The sequence below is a fragment of the Cherax quadricarinatus genome, chromosome 1 (genome assembly GCF_038502225.1).
Source record: "Cherax quadricarinatus isolate ZL_2023a chromosome 1, ASM3850222v1, whole genome shotgun sequence".
NCBI lineage: Eukaryota > Metazoa > Arthropoda > Malacostraca > Decapoda > Parastacidae > Cherax > Cherax quadricarinatus.
The window spans coordinates 52,837,366-52,859,782 of NC_091292.1; the positions used below are offsets into that span (position 1 = coordinate 52,837,366).

Here is a 22,417-nt window from a genome sequence, read left to right on the forward strand (position 1 = left end):
GCCCATGCAAGGCAGATGTGAATGAGATGTTAATGCACAGCAGTATTCCAGCCTAGAGACAACAAGTGATTTTAAAAGGATCATCATTGACTTGGCATCTCTTGTCTTGAATGTTCTCATTATCCATCCTATCAGTTTCATTGTAGATGTGATAGTGGCACTGTTGTGATCCTTGAAGGTGAGATCCTCAGACATTACCACTCCCAGGTCCTTCACTATAAGCTAATGACAAAAATATTTTAACATGTATTGTACAGTAAAGTAAAGTTTATTTCTTTGTAAATGTTACAATGTGTAATTACAATTGTGATTTGCTAAGTACAAAGATAGCCACTATCATGTCTAGGCATTTTGGGCAGACTAATCCTAATACATAGTAACTAATTAAAACTAGATGAGATAATAGTACAGTAGACTCCTGGCATACGATATTAATCCGTTCCTAAGAGCTCATTGTAAGCCAAAATTATCATAAGGCTAATTAATTTTCCCCATAAGAAATAATGGAAATCAAATTAATCCGTGCAAGACACCACGAAGTATGAAAAAAAAAAAAAATTTTTACCACATGAAAATATTAATTTAATACACACAAACTGACACTTACCTTTATTGAAGATCTGGTGATGATTGATGGGATGGGAGGAGGGGACAGTGTGGAAGTTGTAATGTTTAGAAGGGGAATCCCCTTCCATTAGGACTAGGTAGCACGTCCTTTTCTGGGGTTACTTCCCCCCTTCTTTTAATGCCACTAGGACCAGCTGACCGTGCTGCAGCAACAGCTGTCCGTGATATGATAGTATGTATTTCCCACCCTTTTTACATATGATCGCTTAAGAGATGGTATCTCCTGCTATCTGTTTTTCATTTATCCACACCAATAACCGTCTCTCAACATCTTCGAGTACTTGCGATCTCTGTTTCGAAAACAAACTTGCACCTTTTGCAAGAACAGATTCCTCGATTGCCGTTTTGTTGGCCACAATAGTAGCGATGGTTGATTGGGGTTTGGTATACAACCTGGCCAGCTCCGAGACACGCACTCCACTTTTGTACTTAGCAATTATCTCTTTCTTCATTTCCATAGTAATTTTTCACCTTTTTTACCGCACAGTTGGCACTACAAGCTTTCTTGGGGCCCATGGTGACTTATTTTGCAGGTACAGTCACTAAAAATGCTGGGATGATATGAAATGTACCGATTGTATGCGTGGATGCGACCACACTGGCTGCTTGTAAACACTAGCACGCACGGGGCAGCTGAGGACACACGTGGGACGCATCCCAGACGAATTGCGTGTGGCGGGTTTTTTAATGTGTGGCGAGGCAAAATTTTTGCGCTAAAATGTATCGTATGCCGGATTTAACATATGCCGATGCCATCATATGCCGGGGGTCCACTGTACATAGTAACTACACTTAAAACTAGACAAGTAATAGTGGTTAGCTGTTTTACAATCTTATTTAAACTTAATACAAGTGAGTAGGGTTCGGTAAAATAAGCTTGAAATTATACACAAAATCTACCTTACAAGTAATGGTGCAGGTGGTAATACTTTTTTGAATGGCAGAATTAAAAAGCTAGGTGGTCACATAATAAGACTAATTAGGAGATGTTTGGTTGATTTGGTTAATATTGTGAGATAAGATGATTTTTTAGCAGTCCTAAATTTATAAGCTGTCAGGGGATTCTTGACCTGTTCCAGTAGCAAGTTCCAGATCTTTGGGCCTTTTATGTACATAGCATCAAAGGTGATATGAAAAAACCTGGAAAACTATCTGAAATTCTTGGAAATAAAGTTATCCAAAAACAAAACAATCATACTAACAAAATCAGATGAGCCCCTACTGAAACAGCAGACAGACTCAATGTTTTCTTCTCCACCATAGGTAAAAATCTAGCGAATAAAATACCAAGCGTAAACACCCGTCCATCAGACTACCTCATAGGTACCTACCCAAATACGCTATTCCTAGCTCCAACCAACCCCATAGAAGTTACGCTCATCATAAGCACCCTTAAAAACAAGGCAGGAAACATAAACAGCTTGCCTGATTTTATGTACAAAAAAGCTTCTCGAGTATTGTCACCAATTATTGCAACGCTCTTTAACCCTTTCAGGGTCCGTCCCGTAGATCTACGGCTTTACGTTCAGGGTCTAAACCGTAGATCTACGCCATGAGCTCAGCTCGCTCTGATAAACTGTGAGTGGTACATTTGGGCCTAGATATGAGAGAATACATCTATGTGGTATGTGTGCACCACATAAAACAGATCCTGCAGCACACTGTGTATAATGAGAGAAAAAAAATGAAATCCTGATTTTTCGATTAAAACAGCAACTTTGCAGTGTTTTTTCGTATGTTTTTTATAGTTGTATTTGCGATTTCTTGGTCTCATTTGATAGAATGGAAGACATATTACAGAAATAGAGATGATTTTTATTGGTTTTAGCACTGGAAATGGCTTGAAACTGAGCTCAAAGTAGCAGAAATGTTAAATTTTTGCCAATATTCAAGAGTAAACAAACGACCTCACACATCTAATACACGTCAGCTGGTGGGTCTAATATACATTCACAAATATGGTGATGATATTTATACAATTATTACAGTATTGCATAACAGTAAATCTTCTATTTTTTGGTGTGAATAAAAATTCATTATGTGAATAAAAAATCAAAATGGAATTTATTTGTACCTCAAAACATAACTAATGAACAGAGGAAATGTTCGTTTAGTGCCAGGAATGCCTACATTGTTCATTCTGGACCCTATTTTGAAATTGGAATATTTTAAACTTTGTGTTAAATTGGCCAAATTAACAATTTCCGATCACTTTATTTTGTAGTTGAAACAGTTGACTTGGCGATTTCTTGTGCTCAATCGATAGAATAGAAGTAATACTAGTGAAATAGCTAAGAATTTGGTTGATTGGAATAATGTAATTGGCCTAAAATGGGAGTCAAAGTCGGCAAAATCGCCGATTCGTAAATATCGCTGACACATCAAAATTCGCGAGAGCATAATTTCGTCAATTTTCCACCAAATTTCGTACTTTTTGTTTTATTACCTTCACAAAAAGATTCTCTACGATTTCATAAGAAAAAATAACAAATTTTTTTTTTGAAAATTCTTGGACACTGGTGCGTGACTCCAGATTTGGGCCTTGGACCCTGAAAGGGTTAACAAATCCATTGAATCGGCTACCTTCCCAATAATCCTCAAAATAGCGAGGGTCACTCCGATCCACAAAGGAGGTAACCAAGCTGACTTGAATAACTATAGACTAATATCTAACTTACCACTGCTCTCTAAAATCTTTGAAAAATTAATTCATAGACAGATCTATTCCTACCTCGTCTCGCACAACATAAACCCTTGTCAGTTTGGATTCAGGAATAATAAAAGCACGAATGATGCTATCATACACATGCTGGAACTAATATATACCGCACTCAAAAAGAAAGAAGTCCCGCTGGGCATTTTCATTGATTTACGTAAAGCTTTCTATACAGTCGACCATGAACTGCTGTACTCCAAATTAAAGCACGATGGTATCAGAGGCCACTCCCTCAACTACCTAAAATCATACCTTAGTAACAGAACTCAATATGTCCTTAGTAACAGAACTCAATATGTGTATGCAAATGATGCAAACTCTTCCACCCAACCAATCACAGTAGGAGTCTCGCAAGGAAGCGTCCTTGGACCACTCTTCTTTCTCGTCTACATCAATGATCTACTGAATGCATCACAGCTACTCAAACCCATATTATTTGCAGATGACACTACATATGTCATTTCCCACCCAAACACAGTCAATGTCGAATTGCAGAAAATATCTGCCTGGATGATGACTAATAAACTTACCTTGAATACTGATGAAACTATTTCATTCAGTTGGAAACAAAGCTGCAAATGATCCAATTAACATAATGCTAAATGGATCATCAGTCATAAGACTCAGAGGGAAAATTCCTAGGTATCCACCTTGACAGTAGCCTTAAGTTCCGGACACACATACAACAAATCACCAAGAAAATCTCCAAGACTGTAGGCATACTATCAAAGATAAGGTACTACGTTCCACAATCAGCTTTCCTGGCACTGTACCATACACTCATATACCCTTATCTTACATATGGAATTTGTGTATGGGGATGAACAACATCATCACCTAAAACCCCTTATAACCCAGCAAAAGGCAGCAGTAATAATGATAACGAATTCCCACTCCCGCCAGCATACTCCACCAATTTTCAAGTCTGAATCTGCTCACCATTAAGAAAATCCATACTTATTCATGTGCCTACTACATACACAGAACAATACACGCAAATATAAACCCTCCACTCAAACTTCTCCTCACCAACTTAAACAGGACACATGACCACAACACAAGACACAGATCTCTTTTTGATATACCTCGTGTCAGTATCACACTGTAAAAAGCTCTATGCACATAAAGGGCCCTAAAACATGGAATTCATTACCAGAATATATTAAAGTAACCCAGTCTGAAAATCAGTTTAGAACTCTTCTCAAAAGCCACTTAATCACCCTAGACTAAATGCTAAATACAGTAGGGCCCCGCTTTACGGCATTCCGCTAATACGGTCATTTCAAATTATGACCAAAACTCGCTATTCGGCTCCCCCCACCTGACTTTCTAATATGGTCACTGCGCCCCACCCGGTTTGTTTACATTCTCTGTGAGTAACAAAAAGGCACAATACCGTGACTGGAACGATACACAAATAACCCGCACATAAAAGACAGAAGCTTACGACGACGTTTCGGTCCGACTTGGACCATTGACAAAGTCACACTAACAGAGGAGGAGCAGGACGGCTATATATAGGCAGGAAGAGGTGGAGGTAGTAGTAGTGGTAGTAGTAGTAGTAGTAGTAGTACAAGAATTGTATATAATACCGACAGGATGAAATGACACATGCACAACACCCGGGCATCCCCACCGTAGACGTTTCGCCATCCAGCCAGCCACTGGATGGCGAAACGTCCACAACAAAGACAACCAGACGCCGCACATGTGTCTAATTTCATCAGTAGATGTAGTAGTAGACTGTATTTGACTGGCTCGTCTTCCTTATTTCCCACTTCTACCACTACCACTACTACTACCTCTTCTTCTACTACTACATCTACTGATGAAATTAGACACATGTGCGGCGTCTGGTTGTCTTTGTTGTGGACGTTTCGCCATCCAGTGGCTGGCTGGATGGCGAAACGTCTACGGTGGGGATGCCCGGGTGTTGTGCATGTGTCATTTCATCCTGTCGGTATTATATACAATTCTTGTACTACTACTACTACTACTACTACCACTACTACTACCTCCACGTCTTCCTGCCTATATATAGCCGTCCTGCTCCTCCTCTGTTAGTGTGACTTTGTCAATGGTCCAAGTCGGACCGAAACGTCGTCGTAAGCTTCTGTCTTTTATGTGCGGGTTATTTGTGTATTCTCTGTGAGATCCGTAAGCACTAAGTCTCTCCATTATGTCTGGAAACTCCAAAATTTCAAGTGTTCTTGAAAGTTATTTCGTATTTTATATATACACGTACTCTGATAATTATACTTATGTATACCTGTACCTAAATAAACTTACATACTGTGCTGGCGTGCAGGTTCACATGAAAATCAGTAAGAGTGTCTTATATCTTGAGATGTCATATTAGTGATGATAATAATAATCACCGAGTCTTATTTAAATGTCGTATATTACGTTAATATACACATTTTCATTAATCCATCTATGATATTTTTTAAAAATTATATAATAAACACGATGCATAACATATAAAGATGATAAATACACCCCACAGTAGAATAAATAAACATAAATATGAGATGTGGTAGCCAGATGACTTGCACAAATGACGCTACATTAGAAATGATAATAATAATCACCGAGTCTCATTAACCCTTTCAGGGTCGACAGGCCCTGTCAGAGACTTGTTCTCAGGGTCGGCCAAATTTAAAAAAAAAAAAAAAAAAAAAAATTCTTATGAAAAAATACTTTATTTTACTGAACATTATAGGCTAAACAAAAATATTTTATGATCAGTACTTACTGAGATATGGAAGCGTGAAGTTGACAAAAAAGGGGCACCATGTGACAACATCGCCGACTGCAGTCACCCGGTATTCTTTTATTTACTTTCTTGTGTACTAATTTCTATTATTTTTTAATTTTTCTTTTTCCAAGTAACTTTTATGGCCTGTGAGACCAGTATCAATATTTTGTAAGCTATTTCTTTTTCAATACTGCACAGTAACGGCGTAAACACTGTTGTCATTTGTTGTTTACAAAAAATATTTGCACAAACAAACGATATGAAAATGTTGTTTATTACTATTTTTCTATATTTTATATACACATGTACAGTCACAGGGAATGTTTCTAGAAGTTCTGCAGCCTGTGGAAGTCTTTGAAACATGGTGTCATGCACAGTGGTGTTTTACATTCTTCACACATAAAACGAGTGTCTCTGCGTTGTTGTGGGCGTTTTCTTGTATGTGCACAGACGTAACGCCTCTTTTGAGCCTTCTTCTTGAAAGCAGTAGCAGGAAGTTTTACCAGGAAGTGATCACCATGCTTCAAACGAGAAGGAAGTTGTTGAAAATTTTGTGGGCGGTCTATTGCAGGTGCTGTTCCTTGGTACTTGAATACTATTTGTCTGATGACAGACAAACAGAATTCGCCGTATGGTGGTTAGTTTCTGGTCCTCATCTTATACATATTATAAGCATTCAGCATGGAAATGTCCAGAAGATGGAAAAGGAGTTTTATGTACCACTTATAACTCTTGCGAACACAATCAGCAAACCCAATCTGCATGTCACATTTGTCCACTGAATGCATATTGAGGGTGTAGTCCATCACAGCTGCAGGTTTTAGAATGGGTTCATTGCTTTCTCTATGCTGCCTGCCAGTGTCTGCCATTTCATTAGGGTGAACTGACGACAACAGTGTGACATCTCGTTTGTCATGCCACCGAAATGCCATGATGTCATTGGCAGCAAACGCCTGCACCTCACCTCTGAGTACCAGTGTCAAACCTGGACATATGTTTCCGATTTGCACGCACTGTGCCACACACATCTGTCATGTTCACTCGCGAAAAATCGCTGAGTGTGGGGCTTGTGTACCAGTTATCTTTATATATGTCCCTTACCAAGATATGGTTCCATCATTGTTCTAACCACATCACCAGAGATGCCCAATAACTTCCTGGTATTTTGCAATGTATAACTTCCAGTGTACACAATAATATCCAATACCAGACCACTGTAACAATCGCAAAGCACAAACAACTTTATACCAAAGCGTTTCCTCTTGCTTGGTTTGTACTGCTTGAAAGAGTCTTCCTTTGAACAGAATCAAAAACTCGTCAATTACAAGCTTCCTGAAGGGATAAAAATACATATTGAATTTCTCTTTCAGATACATAAACGCATGCCTAATCTTATATAACCTGTCGTTTCTGTCAGGCCTGGTTTTGTCTGAGAAGTGAAGCATACGTAACATTAGCACAAATCGATTCACTGGCATTATATCACTGAAACCTGGGGTTGCAATCAGGTGGTCTGTTGACCAGTATGATTTCACACTGTGTTTATACACATGTGGCATAAGCATTTTTGTGGCAAAGAAAAGATACATTTCAGCCACAGTTGTCTCCTTCCACTGGTGTAGATGTGATTTTGGTGAAAGTATTGTGTTTGCCATGGTGTACTTGTAGTATGTGCTGCTTTCCATGACAATACTTTCCATCAGGGGTTCGTCAAAGAATAACTCGAAACATTCCAGTTCACTGGCATTGTTCCCAAGTGTACAGGATGGCCGTATTCTACTTTGGCTGTCATCAAACTGGTGGGGATTTGGAACAAAATCGACAGCTTCCTGCCAATCCCAGGTGTGGTCTGCTGGTGGGAACTGGACAATGACAGGTGGTTGTGGTTGTGGAGGCTGGTGTGGTGGGTGGGTGGGGGATGGTGGCCTTTGTTGTAGATCAGCTGAGGTAGCGGTGTGGGTGGCAGCATGGCCCACTACTGGGGCCTCACGGCTGGCACCACCACTACCACCACCATGCACATTTTCCATCCCAATTGCAACACTATCATCGTCATTTTCACTGTCTGTTCCTGTTGTACAGCCACGGGATGTACTCAGAGATGTACTCCTTCCCCTTGGAATAGCATATGGCACACTACCAGAGTGCATATATCGTCATGTATACTGACACTTCACTGGGGAATATTGCACTGAACTATCACTACTGGAACTAGTTTCAAGAGCTTGTAGTTCATATTCACTATCACTATCATCACAGATTCTCACATCTGATTCTGGGGTTTGGGAAAATAGGAGTTTCCTCTTTGATTCTGGTACAAATGAACGTGAACAAGACGGCCCAGCACCAGAGGTGGAAGGCTGAGGGTCGTCTGGGTTTTCTTCACTATTACGGATATTATGGTCATTAGTTCTGGTCAAGACCTCACCAAAACCTCGAAACTCATCTTCACTGGCACTTCCATCTGTATTAGAACTGTCACTGGGGAACAAAAGTGTCCCAATTTGCCAAGGAGTGAGGAACTTCTTACCACAAGGCATGGTGGACATTGTTTACAAAGATGGTGTTCCCACAATGCACCACTGGGTCCCAGATTTTTTTCCTGCTGCACACACCCACCACACAGACCCATTCTCTCGCATCTAGGCCTACCAGCCTTTTCCCGCGAGATTTGATGGCGCTAGAATTTATGCGTACTAGTACGTCAAAAACCCCTGCACGTAAGCCGTACTAGTAAGGCCGAAACCCTGAAAGGGTTAAATGTCGCATACAGTGGTCCCTCAATAATTGTCCATAATCCGTTCCTGGAAGTGGGACTATTATCGAAATAGACAATTTTCGAATCAATTTTCCCCATAAGAAATAATGTAAATGCAATTACGTAATCCGTTCCCGACACCCAGAAGTATTAAAACAAAAATTTTTTTTACATGAAATATAGATGTAGTACATAAACAATACAATGGCACATGATGAGGGAAGAGTATATGGAGAAAAAGAGAGAGGTTAAGAGAGTGGTGAAGCAATGTAAAAAGAGAGCAAATGAGAGAGTGGGTGAGATGTTATCAACAAATTTTGTTGTAAATAAGAAAAAGTTTTGGAGTGAGATTAACAAGTTAAGGAAGCCAAGAGAACAAATGGATTTGTCAGTTAAAAATAGAAGAGGAGAGTTATTAAATGGAGAGTTAGAGGTATTGGGAAGATGGAGGGAATATTTTGAGGAATTGTTAAATGTTGATGAAGATATTGAAGCTGTGATTTCGTGTATAGGGCAAGGAGGAATAACATCTTGTAGGAATGAGGAAGAGCCAGTTGTGAGTGTGGGGGAAGTTCGTGAGGCAGTAGGTAAAATGAAAGGGGGTAAGGCAGCCGGGATTGATGGGATAAAGATAGAAATGTTAAAAGCAGGTGGGGATGTAATTTTGGAGTGGTTGGTGCAATTATTTAATAAATGTATGGAAGAGGGTAAGGTACCTAGGGATTGGCAGAGAGCATGCATAGTTCCTTTGTATAAAGGCAAAGGGGACAAAAGAGAGTGCAAAAATCATAGGGGGATAAGTCTGTTGAGTATACCTGGTAAAGTGTATGGTAGAGTTATTATTGAAAGAATTAAGAGTAAGACGGATAATAGGTTAGCAGATGAACAAGGAGGCTTTAGGAAAGGTAGGGGGTGTGTGGACCAGGTGTTTACAGTGAAACATATAAGTGAACAGTATTTATATAAGGCTAAAGAGGTCTTGTGGCATTTATGGATTTGGAAAAGGCGTATGACAGGGTGGATAGGGGGGCAATGTGGCAGATGTTGCAGGTGTATGGTGTAGGAGGTAGGTTACTGAAAGCAGTGAAGAGTTTTTACGAGGATAGTGAGGCTCAAGTTAGAGTATGTAGGAAAGAGGGAAATTATTTCCCAGTAAAAGTAGGCCTTAGACAAGGATGTATGATGTCACCGTGGTTGTTTAATATATTTATAGATGGGGTTGTAAGAGAAGTAAATGTGAGGGTCTTGGCAAAAGGCGTGGAGTTAAAAGATAAAGAATCACACATAAAGTGGTTGTTGTCACAGATGCTCTTTGCTGATGACACTGTGCTCTTGGGAGATTCTGAAGAGAAGTTGCAGAGATTGGTGGATGAATTTGGTAGGGTGTGCAAAAGAAGAAAATTAAAAGTGAATACAGGAAAGAGTAAGGTTATGAGGATAACCAAAAGATTAGGTGATGAAAGATTGGATATCAGATTGGAGGGAGAGAGTATGGAGGAGGTGAATGTATTCAGATATTTGGGAGTGGACGTGTCAGCGGATGGGTCTACGAAAGATGAGGTGAATCATAGAATTGATGAGGGGAAAAGGGTGAGTGGTGCACTTAGGAGTCTGTGGAGACAAAGAACTTTGTCCTTGGAGGCAAAGAGGGGAATGTATGAGAGTATACTTTTACCAACGCTCTTATATGGGTGTGAAGCATGGGTGATGAATGTTGCAGCGAGAAGGCTGGAGGCAGTGGAGATGTCATGTTTGAGGGCAATGTGTGGTGTGAATATAATGCAGAGAATTCGTAGTTTGGAAGTTAGGAGGAGGTGCGGGATTACCAAAACTGTTGTCCAGAGGTCTGAGGAAGGGTTGTTGAGGTGGTTCGGACATGTAGAGAGAATGGAGCGAAACAGAGACTTAGTGTATCAGTCTGTAGTGGAAGGAAGGTGGGGTAGGGGTCGGCCAAGGAAAGGTTGGAGGGAGGGGGTAAAGGAGGTTTTGTGTGCGAGGGGCTTGGACTTCCAGCAGGCATGCGTGAGCGTGTTTGATAGGAGTGAATGGAGACAAATGGTTTTTAATACTTGACGTGCTGTTGGAGGGTGAGCAAAGTAACATTTATGAAGGGGTTCAGGGAAACCGGCAGGCCGGACTTGAGTCCTGGAGATGGGAAGTACAGTGCTTGCACTCTGAAGGAGGGGTGTTAATGTTGCAGTTTAAAAACTGTAGTGTAAAGCACTCTTCTGGCAAGACAGTGATGGAGTGAATGATGGTGAAAGTTTTTCTTTTTCGGGCCACCCTGCCTTGGTGGGAATTGGCCAGTGTGATAATAAAATAATAATGATGAATGAAACATTAACAGAATAACACTTACCTTTATTGGTGATTCTTAGTGTATGGAAGACTGGAGAAGAAGACAGATTGGATTAGTTACTGTTTGGAAGGGAAATCCCCCTTCCATCAACACCTCAGGTACCAATTGCTTTTCTGGGGTTACTTCTCTTCTCTGTTTCTTAATGCCACTAGGACCAGCTTGAGAGTCACTGGAGTCCTGTCTCGCAAAAAAACTGTCCAGAGAGCTCTGTTTCTTTAAATCTTCCCTAAAATGGGCCAAGGCTGTCACTGTACAATTTGTCGATATGGCTTGCAACATCCTTCTCAGGGTGATGTTTCTCCATAAATCTTTCCATCCTACCCCACATTTCAAAAATCTCCTTAATTTCTGATGAAGGCACCTTCTTCCATCTCTCTTTCTTCTCCTCTGCAGCAAGATTCTGAGCTGCGATCTGTTGCTCTTCCTGCTGAAGCTCTTGCAGCTCCTCAGTGGTTAGCTCTTCGTTGTGGTCCTCCACCAACTTCCACATCCTCCAAACTCGCATCCAACCCCATGGAACTCCCCAGTGCGACAATAGAGTTCACAACTGACATAGGCTTATCAGGGGCTGCCTGAAACCCTTCAAAATCCCTCTTGTGGATGCAATCTGGCCACAATTTTCTCCAAGCAGAGTTCAAAGTCCTGGTAGTCACTCCCTCCCAAGCTTTACCTATAAGGCTTATGCAATGGAGAATACTGAAGTGTTCTTTCCAAAAATCTCTTAGGGTCAAGTGAGTGTCTGAGGTCACATTAAAGCGCCTTTCAAACATTGCTTTGGTGTAGAGTTTTTTAAAGTTTGAAATGATTTGCTGGTCCATGGGCTAGAGGAGAGGAGTGGTATTCGGGGGCAAGAACTTTACTGTGATGAACCCAAGCTCCTTCAGAATTAGGTCATCCAAGTTTGGAGGATGAGCAGGTGCATTGTCCATTACTAGAAGGCACTTGAGATCCAATTTCTTTTCCAGGAGGTAATTCTTCACACTAGGGCCAAACACTTCATTGAACCACTCGACGAAAATGTCCTTTGTGACCTATGCCTTATTATTAGATCTCCAAAACACACACAATTTACTCTTCATAACATTGTTTTTCTTGAAAACACTGGGATTTTCAGAATGGTACACTAGTAATGGTTTCACTTTGAAATCCCCACTAGCATTAGCACAGAACATGAGTGTCAGCCTGTCTTTCATAGGCTTGTGTCCTGGCAGTGCCTTTTCTTCCTGAGTAATGTAGGTCCTCTTTGGCATTTTCTTCCAAAAGAGGCCTGTTTCGTCACAATTGAACACATGTTCAGGTTTCAGTCCTTCACTGTTTGTACTCCTTGAATTCCTGCACACACTTTTCAGCCGCTTTGTTGTCAGAACTGGCAGCCTCACCATGCCTTACCACACTGTGTATGCCAGTACGCTTCTTAAATCTCTCAAACCAGCCTTTGCTGGCCTTAAATTCACTCACATCACCACTAGTTGCAGGCAATTTCTTTACCAAATCGTCGTGCAACTGCCTAGCCTTTTCACAAATAATCGACGTCATAAGACTATCTCCTGCTAATTGTTTCTCGTTTATCCACACCAATAATAACTTCTCAACATCTTCGAGTACTGGTGATCTCATTTTTGTCAGCATATTTACCCCCTTTGCAACAACAGCGTTCTTGATTTCCTTTTTCTTGGCTATGATAGAAGATATGGTTGTATACTGGATTTGTTATACATCCTGGCCAGTTTGCCCACACGCACGCCACTTTCCTATTGTTCAATGATGTTTTTCTTAAATTCAATCGTATTTCTCACCTTCTTTACCAAAGGCTTGGCACTAGGAGCTTTCTTTGGACCCATGGTAGCTTATTTAGCACTTGCAAGCACTAAAATCAATGGAATATTATGAAATATTTCGTAGGAGCAAGTGAGGGGACTGTCGCTCACTGGTAAACAATGGCACACTGGCTGGGAAGGCAGGCCCAGGCGGCTCAGAGCATGAGTACGCGTCCTGGACGAAGAACGATTAGAGAGTTAACGGACCATTTGCGAGCCAATGTTTAGACGAAATAACGGGACTACAGTGGACCCCCGCATAACGATTACCTCCGAATGTGACCAATTATGTAAGTGTATTTATGTAAGTGCGTTTGTACGTGTATGTTTGGGGGTCTGAAATGGACTAATCTACTTCACAATATTTCTTATGGGAACAAATTCGGTCAGTACTGGCACCTGAACATACTTCTGGAGTGAAAAAATATCGTTAACCGGGGGTCCACTGTATTTCCGAAATGGACGACTTTCAGGCCGGACGATTATTGAGGGACCACTGTTTTACATTAATATACACTTTTTCATTAATCCATCCATGATATTTTTTTCAAAATTATATAATAAACATGATACATAACATATAAAGATGATAAATACACCCCACAATAGAATAAATAAACATAAATATGAGATGTCGTAGCCAGATAACTTGTACAAGTGACGGCAAGAATAACATTTTCCCTAGTCTAACATGAGAAAATGTGTTACTGGGGGTAACTGTAGAAATTTATTCCTTTCGTATGTATGTAAGTAAGTATTCAGGTATACACAAATACAGTTACAGATTATCATACATAATAACATATGTGTAGAGAACCTAGGATAACCCAAAAAAGTCAGAGTGACTTGTTTCCACTTCCTTCACTCAGAGCGTCATTTCTTCTAAAAATGGTGTTACATGAGAATGGGAGTGTTCTTCTTTATTTATTCTACCGTATCAATGTAGATACAACTTGTACACAATGTAACTTGTACACAAACCAGATGTGTACACTTTATTTACAAAACTTACGTTCGCTAGGTTTGTTTACATAACTCTGCGCGTGTCCTCTTTCATGTACTCATTCTCTATTTTATTCGTTTTATCTCGTTTACTCACCTCTGACCCTACTTATTAAGGCTACAAATATTTTAAGGTAAGTAATGACTGACTTAAGAAATCGTGGCTAACACGACGGGCTGGAGTTTTGAGACTATGACCACGGGTTCAATCCCGGCCGGGGGTATGATAAGTAATGACTGAACTGTATATGCATTTTATCACTCTGGGATGCTTAAATATCATAGAATAGTATGTGTAGGTGGAATGGCCTGGTATGGTAGCCTGGCTGACTACCATACTCACCACACTTCATTTCTTACAATAAATACTACTCATCTCACCCTAGATTAAGACTACAAATATTTTAAGGTAAGTAACGAGTAAACTGTATATGCATTTTATCGCTCTGGGATGCTTAAATGTAATAGAATATTGTGTAGGTGGGGTGGCCTGGTATGGTAGCCCGGGTGACTACCATACACACCACACTTCATTTCTTACAATAAATACTACTTGTCTCACCCTAGATTAAGACTATAAATATTTTAAGGTAAGTAATGAGTGCACTATGTGTGTATTGTACTTTTTTATTGTTTTTTGATGCCTAGTTCTTTTGCTAACTTAATATATGTTAGTGTAAACTTGTTATCTAGTATTTGTATGCATTTTTAAGGGGAAAAAAGTGTGTTCCACTTTACAGCGATTTCCACTTTACGGCGGTAGCCTGGAACCTAACCTGCCGTGTAAGTGGGGCCCTACTGTACTCAGTACACACATACTCGCCTATGTACTCCCACATCATAACTTCAACAATCACTTTGAACCTTTTATCCATTGTTGACAGGAATATAATTGAACCATTGTTTTCACAAAAAGCATTTTAGACTATGAATATATCATTTGTCTTATACAAATTTAATTCACTTATAATTAATAATCTACTGTTCAACTATGAAATAATTACTGTCCTACTGTACAACTATGATAAAATCCTTAGTGTTAAGTAGTCTGTAAGCCATTAATGTTAAGTTGGCCCATAATGCCTAGGCATAATAGAGGCTCTCTTTGCATTGCAACCCACTATTGTAAATATAAAATCTCAATGTACTGTTTGCAAAGACATAAAATAAATAAATAAATAGCGTTCTTGCATAGTAAGAGACTGACTCGAGGGATGTTGAAAGGTGCCTTATGCCTTGTATTGTGGCTGTGCATTCTGTTGTAGCTGTCTAGGAGTAGTTTTAGGGGAGGGTTTACAGTGGAGTTTAATGTTCTTTATATGTAGTAGGCACAAGAAAGAGTGCATGTCTAGTATGTATATTTAGCAAGTTGAGTCTTTTGAAAAGTGGTCGGGTGTGCTGTCTAGCACAGGAGCTGGTTATCATCTGCACAGCAGCTTTTTGTTGGATTATTAAGGGTCTAAGGTTGTAGGCTGTGGTTGAGCCCCAGGCACAAATACCATAGGTGAGGTAAGGATATATTAGAGAGTGGTACAGGGTTAGGAGAGTCGTTTGTGGTACATAGTATTATATCTTGGAAAGGATTCCTACTGATTTGGAAATTTTCTTGGCTATGTGACAGGTATGGGAATGAAATTTAAGATTACAGTCAAGAAGACCTAGAAATTTGCCCTCCGTGTGTCTTGATATAGGGGAATGATTTAACAATATGTTAAGTTGGATATTTGAGCCCCTGTTGCTAAACAGCATGAAGTATGTTTTTTCCATGTTGAGAGGTAGTTTGTTGGTCACCATCTAAGCATATATCTTTAGCAGTTCATTGTTTACAGTGTTTCCAAGCACAGCTGGGTCTGAATGGGAGTAGACATATGTAGTGTCATCTGTGAATAGAACTGGTTTAAGAAATTGGAATGCATTGGGGAGATCATTGATGTAGATGAGAGAGAGGAGTGGGCCTAGGACACTACCCTGGGGTACTCCTACAGCTACAGGTTGGATAGTGGAGTTGACTCCATTTGCATATACGTACATACTGGTGTCTGTCATTAAGAGAGGATTTTAGGTAGTCCAGAGAATGTCCTCTGATTCCGTAATGATTCAGTTTGAGGTGCAAGAGATTGTGGTTCACTGTGTCAAACACTTTTCGTAGGTCGATAAAGAGCCCCAGAGGATATTCATTTTTCTCAAGAGCTGTGTATATTAATTCAAGCATTTGTATAATAGTCATTCGTACTTTTTTTTTTTGGTCTAAACCCAAACTGGCATGGGTTAAGTATGTTGTTGGATGTAAGGTAGGAGTAAAGTTGCTTGTGTATTTTTTTCTTAAATATCTTTGAAAGTAAGGGCAAGTTTGGTATGGGTCTAAAGTTGTTTAAATCAGTTGGATCTCCACCTTTGTGGATTGGGGTGACCCTTGCTGTCTTGAGTATAGATGGTAAGGTTGAGGATGCTGTAGATTTGTTAAACATTGTTGTAATAATGGGTGACAGTTCAAGTGCAGCTTTTTTGTATATGAATGGTGGCAAGTTATCTAGATCACGTGCTTTGTACTTTAATGACTTGATGACAAGTGAGACTTCAGTGGAATTGGAGCTAGAAAGAGTATTTGGGTAGTTGCCAGTGAGGTACTCACTCGGCTGGGTATTTGAGCTAGGAATTTGACTTGCTAGCTTTGATCCTACAGTAGAGAAGAAGACATTAAATTTGTCAGCTGTGTCTACAGGTTGTATGTGAGGTTCATCTGGTTTAGTTAAGTTTATCTCTTTCCAGACGGTTTCCTAGAGCCCAAAATTTGGAGAGGGTTTGCCAGGTACTTTTCAGATCACCTTTCATTTCACGAAATCTATTATCATAATACTTTTGCTTTGATTTTCGTATTAGTTTTGTTAGTATTTATGTGTATCTTTTAGTAAATTCTTTAGTAATTAGGCCTAATCTGAACTGTTTTTCCATTTGGTGTTTTTTATTAATAGATTTGAGGATACTTTTTGTTAGCCACGGGCTGTTTAGTCTCTTTTCTGTGATCTGTTTCGTTTTGATTGGACAATGCTTGTTATAGAGTTTTAGGGTTTTATGTAAAAAAAATTTGACATCTTTATCGATATTATTACTGTCATTTAGCTCTCTGCCAGTCAGTGACACCTAGTGCTAGTTTTAGGTTGTTTATTGATGTCTCATCATGTAGGCAAAATGAGATCTTTTTTGCTTCTTGAGGCATTTTTTAGGCCTAGTTATGTTGCTCGCTTATTATATGATAGTGTAAACATGTTACCAGGCTTTTGTCTGCATTTGAAAGTGAAAAAAAGGCTATGTTTCACTTTACAGTGGTAACCCAAACTAACCTGCTGTATAAGTGGGGCCTTTCTGTATCCTCCCAAATTCCTCCACCAACTTTTGCAACTTCTCTTCAGAATATGCGAGAAGAGCTCTAACTAAATGAAATAAAATAAAATTCAGTGGAACCCCTGTATACACTGATTCAGTATCTGCGGTTTCAGTTATTCACGATTTACTGTGGCCCAAAAATGCCTCTTAATTTTGCATAATAATGGCCCCAAAGCGCAAAAGTAGAGAATCGGGCAGTTCTTTAAAGTCAAAGGGAAGCCGTGAATAATTCTCCACTTATTGTGCAGAATTTATCAATTAAACTTCATAGTAGGTACATATACGACTTACAAGGTTTGCTACTATCCATGGTTTCGGTATCCACGGCAGGTTCTTGGAACGTATCCCCAGCGGATATGGGGGCCCTACTGTATCTGTGTTCTAGACATCCTTCTGATAATAAGACAAAGATCACGACAGCCAGGAAGATGACTGGGTGGGTATTGAGGACTTTCAAAACAAGGGAAACAATGCCGATGGTGGCACTCTTCAAATCGCTAGTGCTCCCTCACTTAGAATATTGCTCAGTGCTGACGGCCCCGTTCAGGGCAGGAGAAATATCGGAGCTGGAACAAATACATGTAGAGAGATCGTTTACGGCTCACATTGAGCCAGTAAAGCACCTAAACTACTGGGAACGCCTGCAAGTCTTGAACATGTACTCATTGGAGCGGAGGAGAGAGAGAGGTACATAATATATACCTGGAAGGTACTCGAGGGCTTGGTCCCAAATCTGCACACTGCCATAACATACTGGAGTGAGAGATATGGGAGGAAGTGTAAAATAAACCCAGTGAGGAGCAGGGGTGCGGTGCTGACAATAAGGGAACACTGTATCAACATCCAGGGTCCCAGACTTTTCAACATCTTACCAGAAGATATCAGAAACACTGCTGGAACAAGTGTTGAAGCCTTCAAGAGGAAACTAGACAAGTATCTTCATCAGGTGCCATATCAACCAGGCTGTGATGGATATGTGGGGCAGTGGGCCTCCAGCAGCAACAGCCTGGTTGACCAGGCGAGCACTAGACGAGCCTGGCCCATGGCCGGGCTCAGAGAGTAGATATACTCTCGAAATTCTTCAAAGGTATATCAAAGGTAACCCTTTGACTATTTCGGTCATATATGTATGTCTTACGAGCCAATGTGTTTGACGTATATATACTGTACTCAAAAATTCTAGTGGCTTCAAATCAAGCAGGAGAAAGCTGGGAGGCCCACATGTGAGAGAATAAGTCTGTGTGGTCAGTGTGTGCAATATAAAAAAAATCCTGCAGCAAGCAGTGCATAACGAGAAAAAAAAAAACTGGCCGTGTTTTTTTGGATTAAAACGCCGACTTTTAGGTATATTTTCGTATAGTTTTTATGGTTATATTCACATTTTCGTAGTCACATTTGATAGAATGGAAAACATATTATAGAAATGGAGGTGATTTTGATTGATTTTACTATGAAAAGGACCTTAAAATGGAGCTCAAAGTAGGGGAAATGTTTGATTTTTGCCAATGTTCAAGAGTAAACAAATGACGTCATTGTCCAATAAATGTCCAACTAGCCATTCTGATATGCAGTCATGAATGGGTTGACATTATTTGTGCAATTATTACAGTATTGCAGTAGTCTGCATAACAGTAAATCTTCTATTTTTTGTTTGAATAAAAATTCAAAATAGCAAGCAAGAGTAATATCAGAGGGGCCTGGAGACATGACTGATGAACGAAGAAAATGTTATTTTAGAGCCAGGAATGTCTGCATTGTTCATTCTGGACCCTATTTTGAAATTGGCATATTTTTTAATTTGCATGAAATTGGCCAAATTGCCAATTTCTGACAACTTTATTGGGTAGTTGAAATAGGTAAATGGGCAGTTTCTTGTACTCGATCAATAGAATAAATGGAGTTCTAAAGAAATAGCTATGAGTTTGGTCGATTGGAACAGTGGAATTAGTCGAAAATATTGCTCAGTGGGTGAAATCGCTGATTCATAAATATCGCTGAGATTGCTAACTTTGCTAAAGCGTAATTCCGTAAATTTTCTATCAAATTTCGTACTTTTGGTGCCATTACCATCGGGAAAAGATTCTCTATCATTTCAAAAGAAAAAATAATTTTTTTTTTCCAAGTATTTTGTGACACCAGGAGACACCTCAGGATTTGGGGTTGTGACAGTCAAAGGGTTAAATAAATTTTCCTAATGTTATTTGTGTTATCTTATAGACAAAGTATGGGTCAACAAGCGCGGAAATCATTCATGGCCAAGGGACTACGACCAGATAGCGCAAAGATCGTGGGCAGCAGATTAAAGCCTTTGAGCAGTGAAGGTCTTAATCGGCTGTCTTTGGCTTCATTGCGGTTCACCCCAAATAGAAATAGTGGACCATCCAGTAATATTCTTCAAGCTCCCGCCAGTGCTAGCAGGTTCGTTTGTACTTGTACACTGTTTTTAATTAAATATACGTATATATTTCAATTGATTCTCCATGGGGAAGTGGAACAGAATTTTTCCTCCTTAAGCCATGCATGTTGTAAGAGTCGACTAACATGCCAGGAGCAAGGGGCTAGTAACCCTTTTTCCTGTATACATTACTAAAGTTAAAAAGAGAAATTTTCATTTTTCTTTTTGGGTCACCCTGCTTCAGTGGGATAAGGCCGGTTTGTTGAAAGAAAAAGATTGCAATTTATTTCTTAAACCATCTTCAGGCTTATATCCTGTAGTAGTGTCATTCCCTAATACTCACTTGTTTTTGCATATCAGAAAATTTAATGGAGACTTAAATATTTTGTTAACCATAATGATCTGTAAAATGTCTTATTGGACAGTTTTATACACAATTTTTTGTTGTTTTGCTACATTTGCAATGAGCGAGACGGTGGGTTGTTGAAGTATTGTACTTTAACATTCTGCATATAATACACAAATAAATAGAAAACTGATTTCAGAATCCATTAAATATTTAAATTGCTCTTGCATAACTGTTTTACTTATGTGATGCTAAAATAACTGAATCTGGTATGTTTGTAGTGTTGTAGTTTATTGTTTAGCAGGATAAGGTTTTGAACTTAGCTTTATTATTAATTTAAGATAAATTAACATGCTTACGTATTGTGAATTTTGGCATTCTTACCAACACTAAACTGAGTCTGAGCATTGTTTCCTCTTAAAGCAAGATGTCAACAGACACGGCACGTAGCACAGGAATGGGTACTGTAAGCAGGAAGGAGACCAGGCCCATTAATGATCCAGCCTTCAAGAATCAGTGCATAGACAAGATTCTTGATTTTCTTGTTCAACATGGCTATGAGCACCAGGTTAATCGGCGTAGTCTACACACGCCTTCAACCAAAGATTTTGGAAATATCTTCAGTGTAAGTACAGTACAATATACAGTAGGGCCCCACTTATACAGCACTTCAGGTTCCAGGCTGCTGCTGGAAAGCAGACATTGCCGGAAAGCAGAAAGCCATTTTTTTCCCATTATAAATGCATACAAATGCCAGATATTAGCAGTTTGGAGGGATATGTTATGTATCTTTATACGTATATGCTTCTAAACTGTTGTGTTCTGAGCACCTCTGCAAAAACAGTGATTAGGTGTGAGTGAGGTGAAAGTGTTGAATGATGATGAAAGTATTTTCTTTTTGGGGATTTTCTTTCTTTTTGGGTCACCCCTGCCTCTGTGGGAGACGGCCGACTTGTTGAAAAAAAAAAAATGCCAGATAATAAGTTTACACTAGCATGTATTAAGTTACCAATAGAACTAGGCATTAAAAACAATAAAAGTAAAATTCACATTGTGAGATGGGTCTTAGAGGGTCCATCCCATAGTTCTACGGCTTTGAAGCCAGGGTCCATGCTGTAGTTCTATGCCATGAGCTCAGCTCATTCAGATAAACTGTGAGTGGTAAATTTAGGCCTGGATATGAGAGAATGCATCAATTTGGTAAGTGTGCACCATACAAAATAAATCCTGCAGCACGCAGTGCATAATGACGAAAAAAATTGAGACTGTGTTTTTGGATTAAAACCAACTTTGCCATGTATTTTTGTATTTTTTTTTTTTTAAGTTTATATTCGTGGTTTCTTGGTCTCATTTAATAAAATGGAAGATATATTAAAAAAGTGAATGTTTTCAGATATTTGGGAGTTGACGTATCAGTGGATGGATTTATGAAGGATGAGGTTAATCATAGAATTGATGAAGGAAAAAAGACGAGTGGTGCGTTGAGGTTTCTGTGGAGACAAAAAACATTGTCTATGGAGGCAAAGAATAGTATTACCAACCCTTATATGGGTGTGAAGCTTGGGTTGTAAATGCTGCAGCGAGGAGGCCGTTGGAGGCATTGGAGATGTCCTGTCTAAGGGCAATGCGTGGTGTAAATATTATGCAGAAAATTCAGAGTGTGGAAATTAGTAGGTGTGGAGTTAATAAAAGTATTAGTCAGAAGGCAGAAGACGGGTTGTTGAGGTGGTTTGGTCATTTAGAAAGAATGGATCAAAGTAGAATGACGTGGAGAGCGAATAAATCTGTAGGGGAAGGAAGGCGGGGAAGGGGTCGTCCTTGAAAAGGTTGGAGGGAGGGGGTAAAGGAGGTTTTGTGGGCGAGGGGCTTGGATTTCCAGCAAGTGTTCATGAGTGTGTTAGATAGGAGTGAATGGTGACGAATGGTATTTGGGACCTGACGAGCTGTTAGTGTGAACAGGGTAATATTTAGTGAAAGGGATTCAGGGAAACCGGTTATTTTTACATAGCCGGACTCGAGTCTTGGAAATGGGAAGTACAATGCTTGAACTTTAAAGGAGGGGTTTGGGATATTGGCAGTTTGGAGGGATATGTTGTGTATCTTTATACGTATATGCTTCTGAACTGTTGTATTCTGAGCACCTCTGCAAAAACAGTGATTATGTGTGAGTGAGGTGAAAGTGTTGAATGATGATGAAAGTATTTTCTTTTTGGGGATTTTCTTTCTTTTTGGGTCACCTTGCCTCGGTGGGAGAC

At 39.7% G+C, this 22,417-nt stretch overlaps 2 protein-coding genes across 3 annotated transcripts in view; one reads left to right on the forward strand and one right to left on the reverse strand.

The window, feature by feature from the left end:
* Nucleotides 1-22,417, reverse strand: part of LOC128685456 (glutamyl aminopeptidase-like) — a 626,129-nt gene that overhangs the window by 511,072 nt on the left and 92,640 nt on the right. The window lies entirely within an intron of this gene.
* The window catches only part of LOC128685448 (kinetochore protein NDC80 homolog), a 128,180-nt gene that overhangs the window by 62,952 nt on the left and 42,811 nt on the right, over nt 1-22,417 (forward strand). For both annotated transcript variants that reach the window (XM_070082227.1, XM_070082230.1), the window contains exons 3-4: nt 19,639-19,839; nt 20,586-20,787. In XM_070082227.1, coding sequence (XP_069938328.1) covers nt 19,639-19,839; nt 20,586-20,787 — 403 coding nt within the window. The remainder of the gene's footprint in view (nt 1-19,638; nt 19,840-20,585; nt 20,788-22,417) is intronic.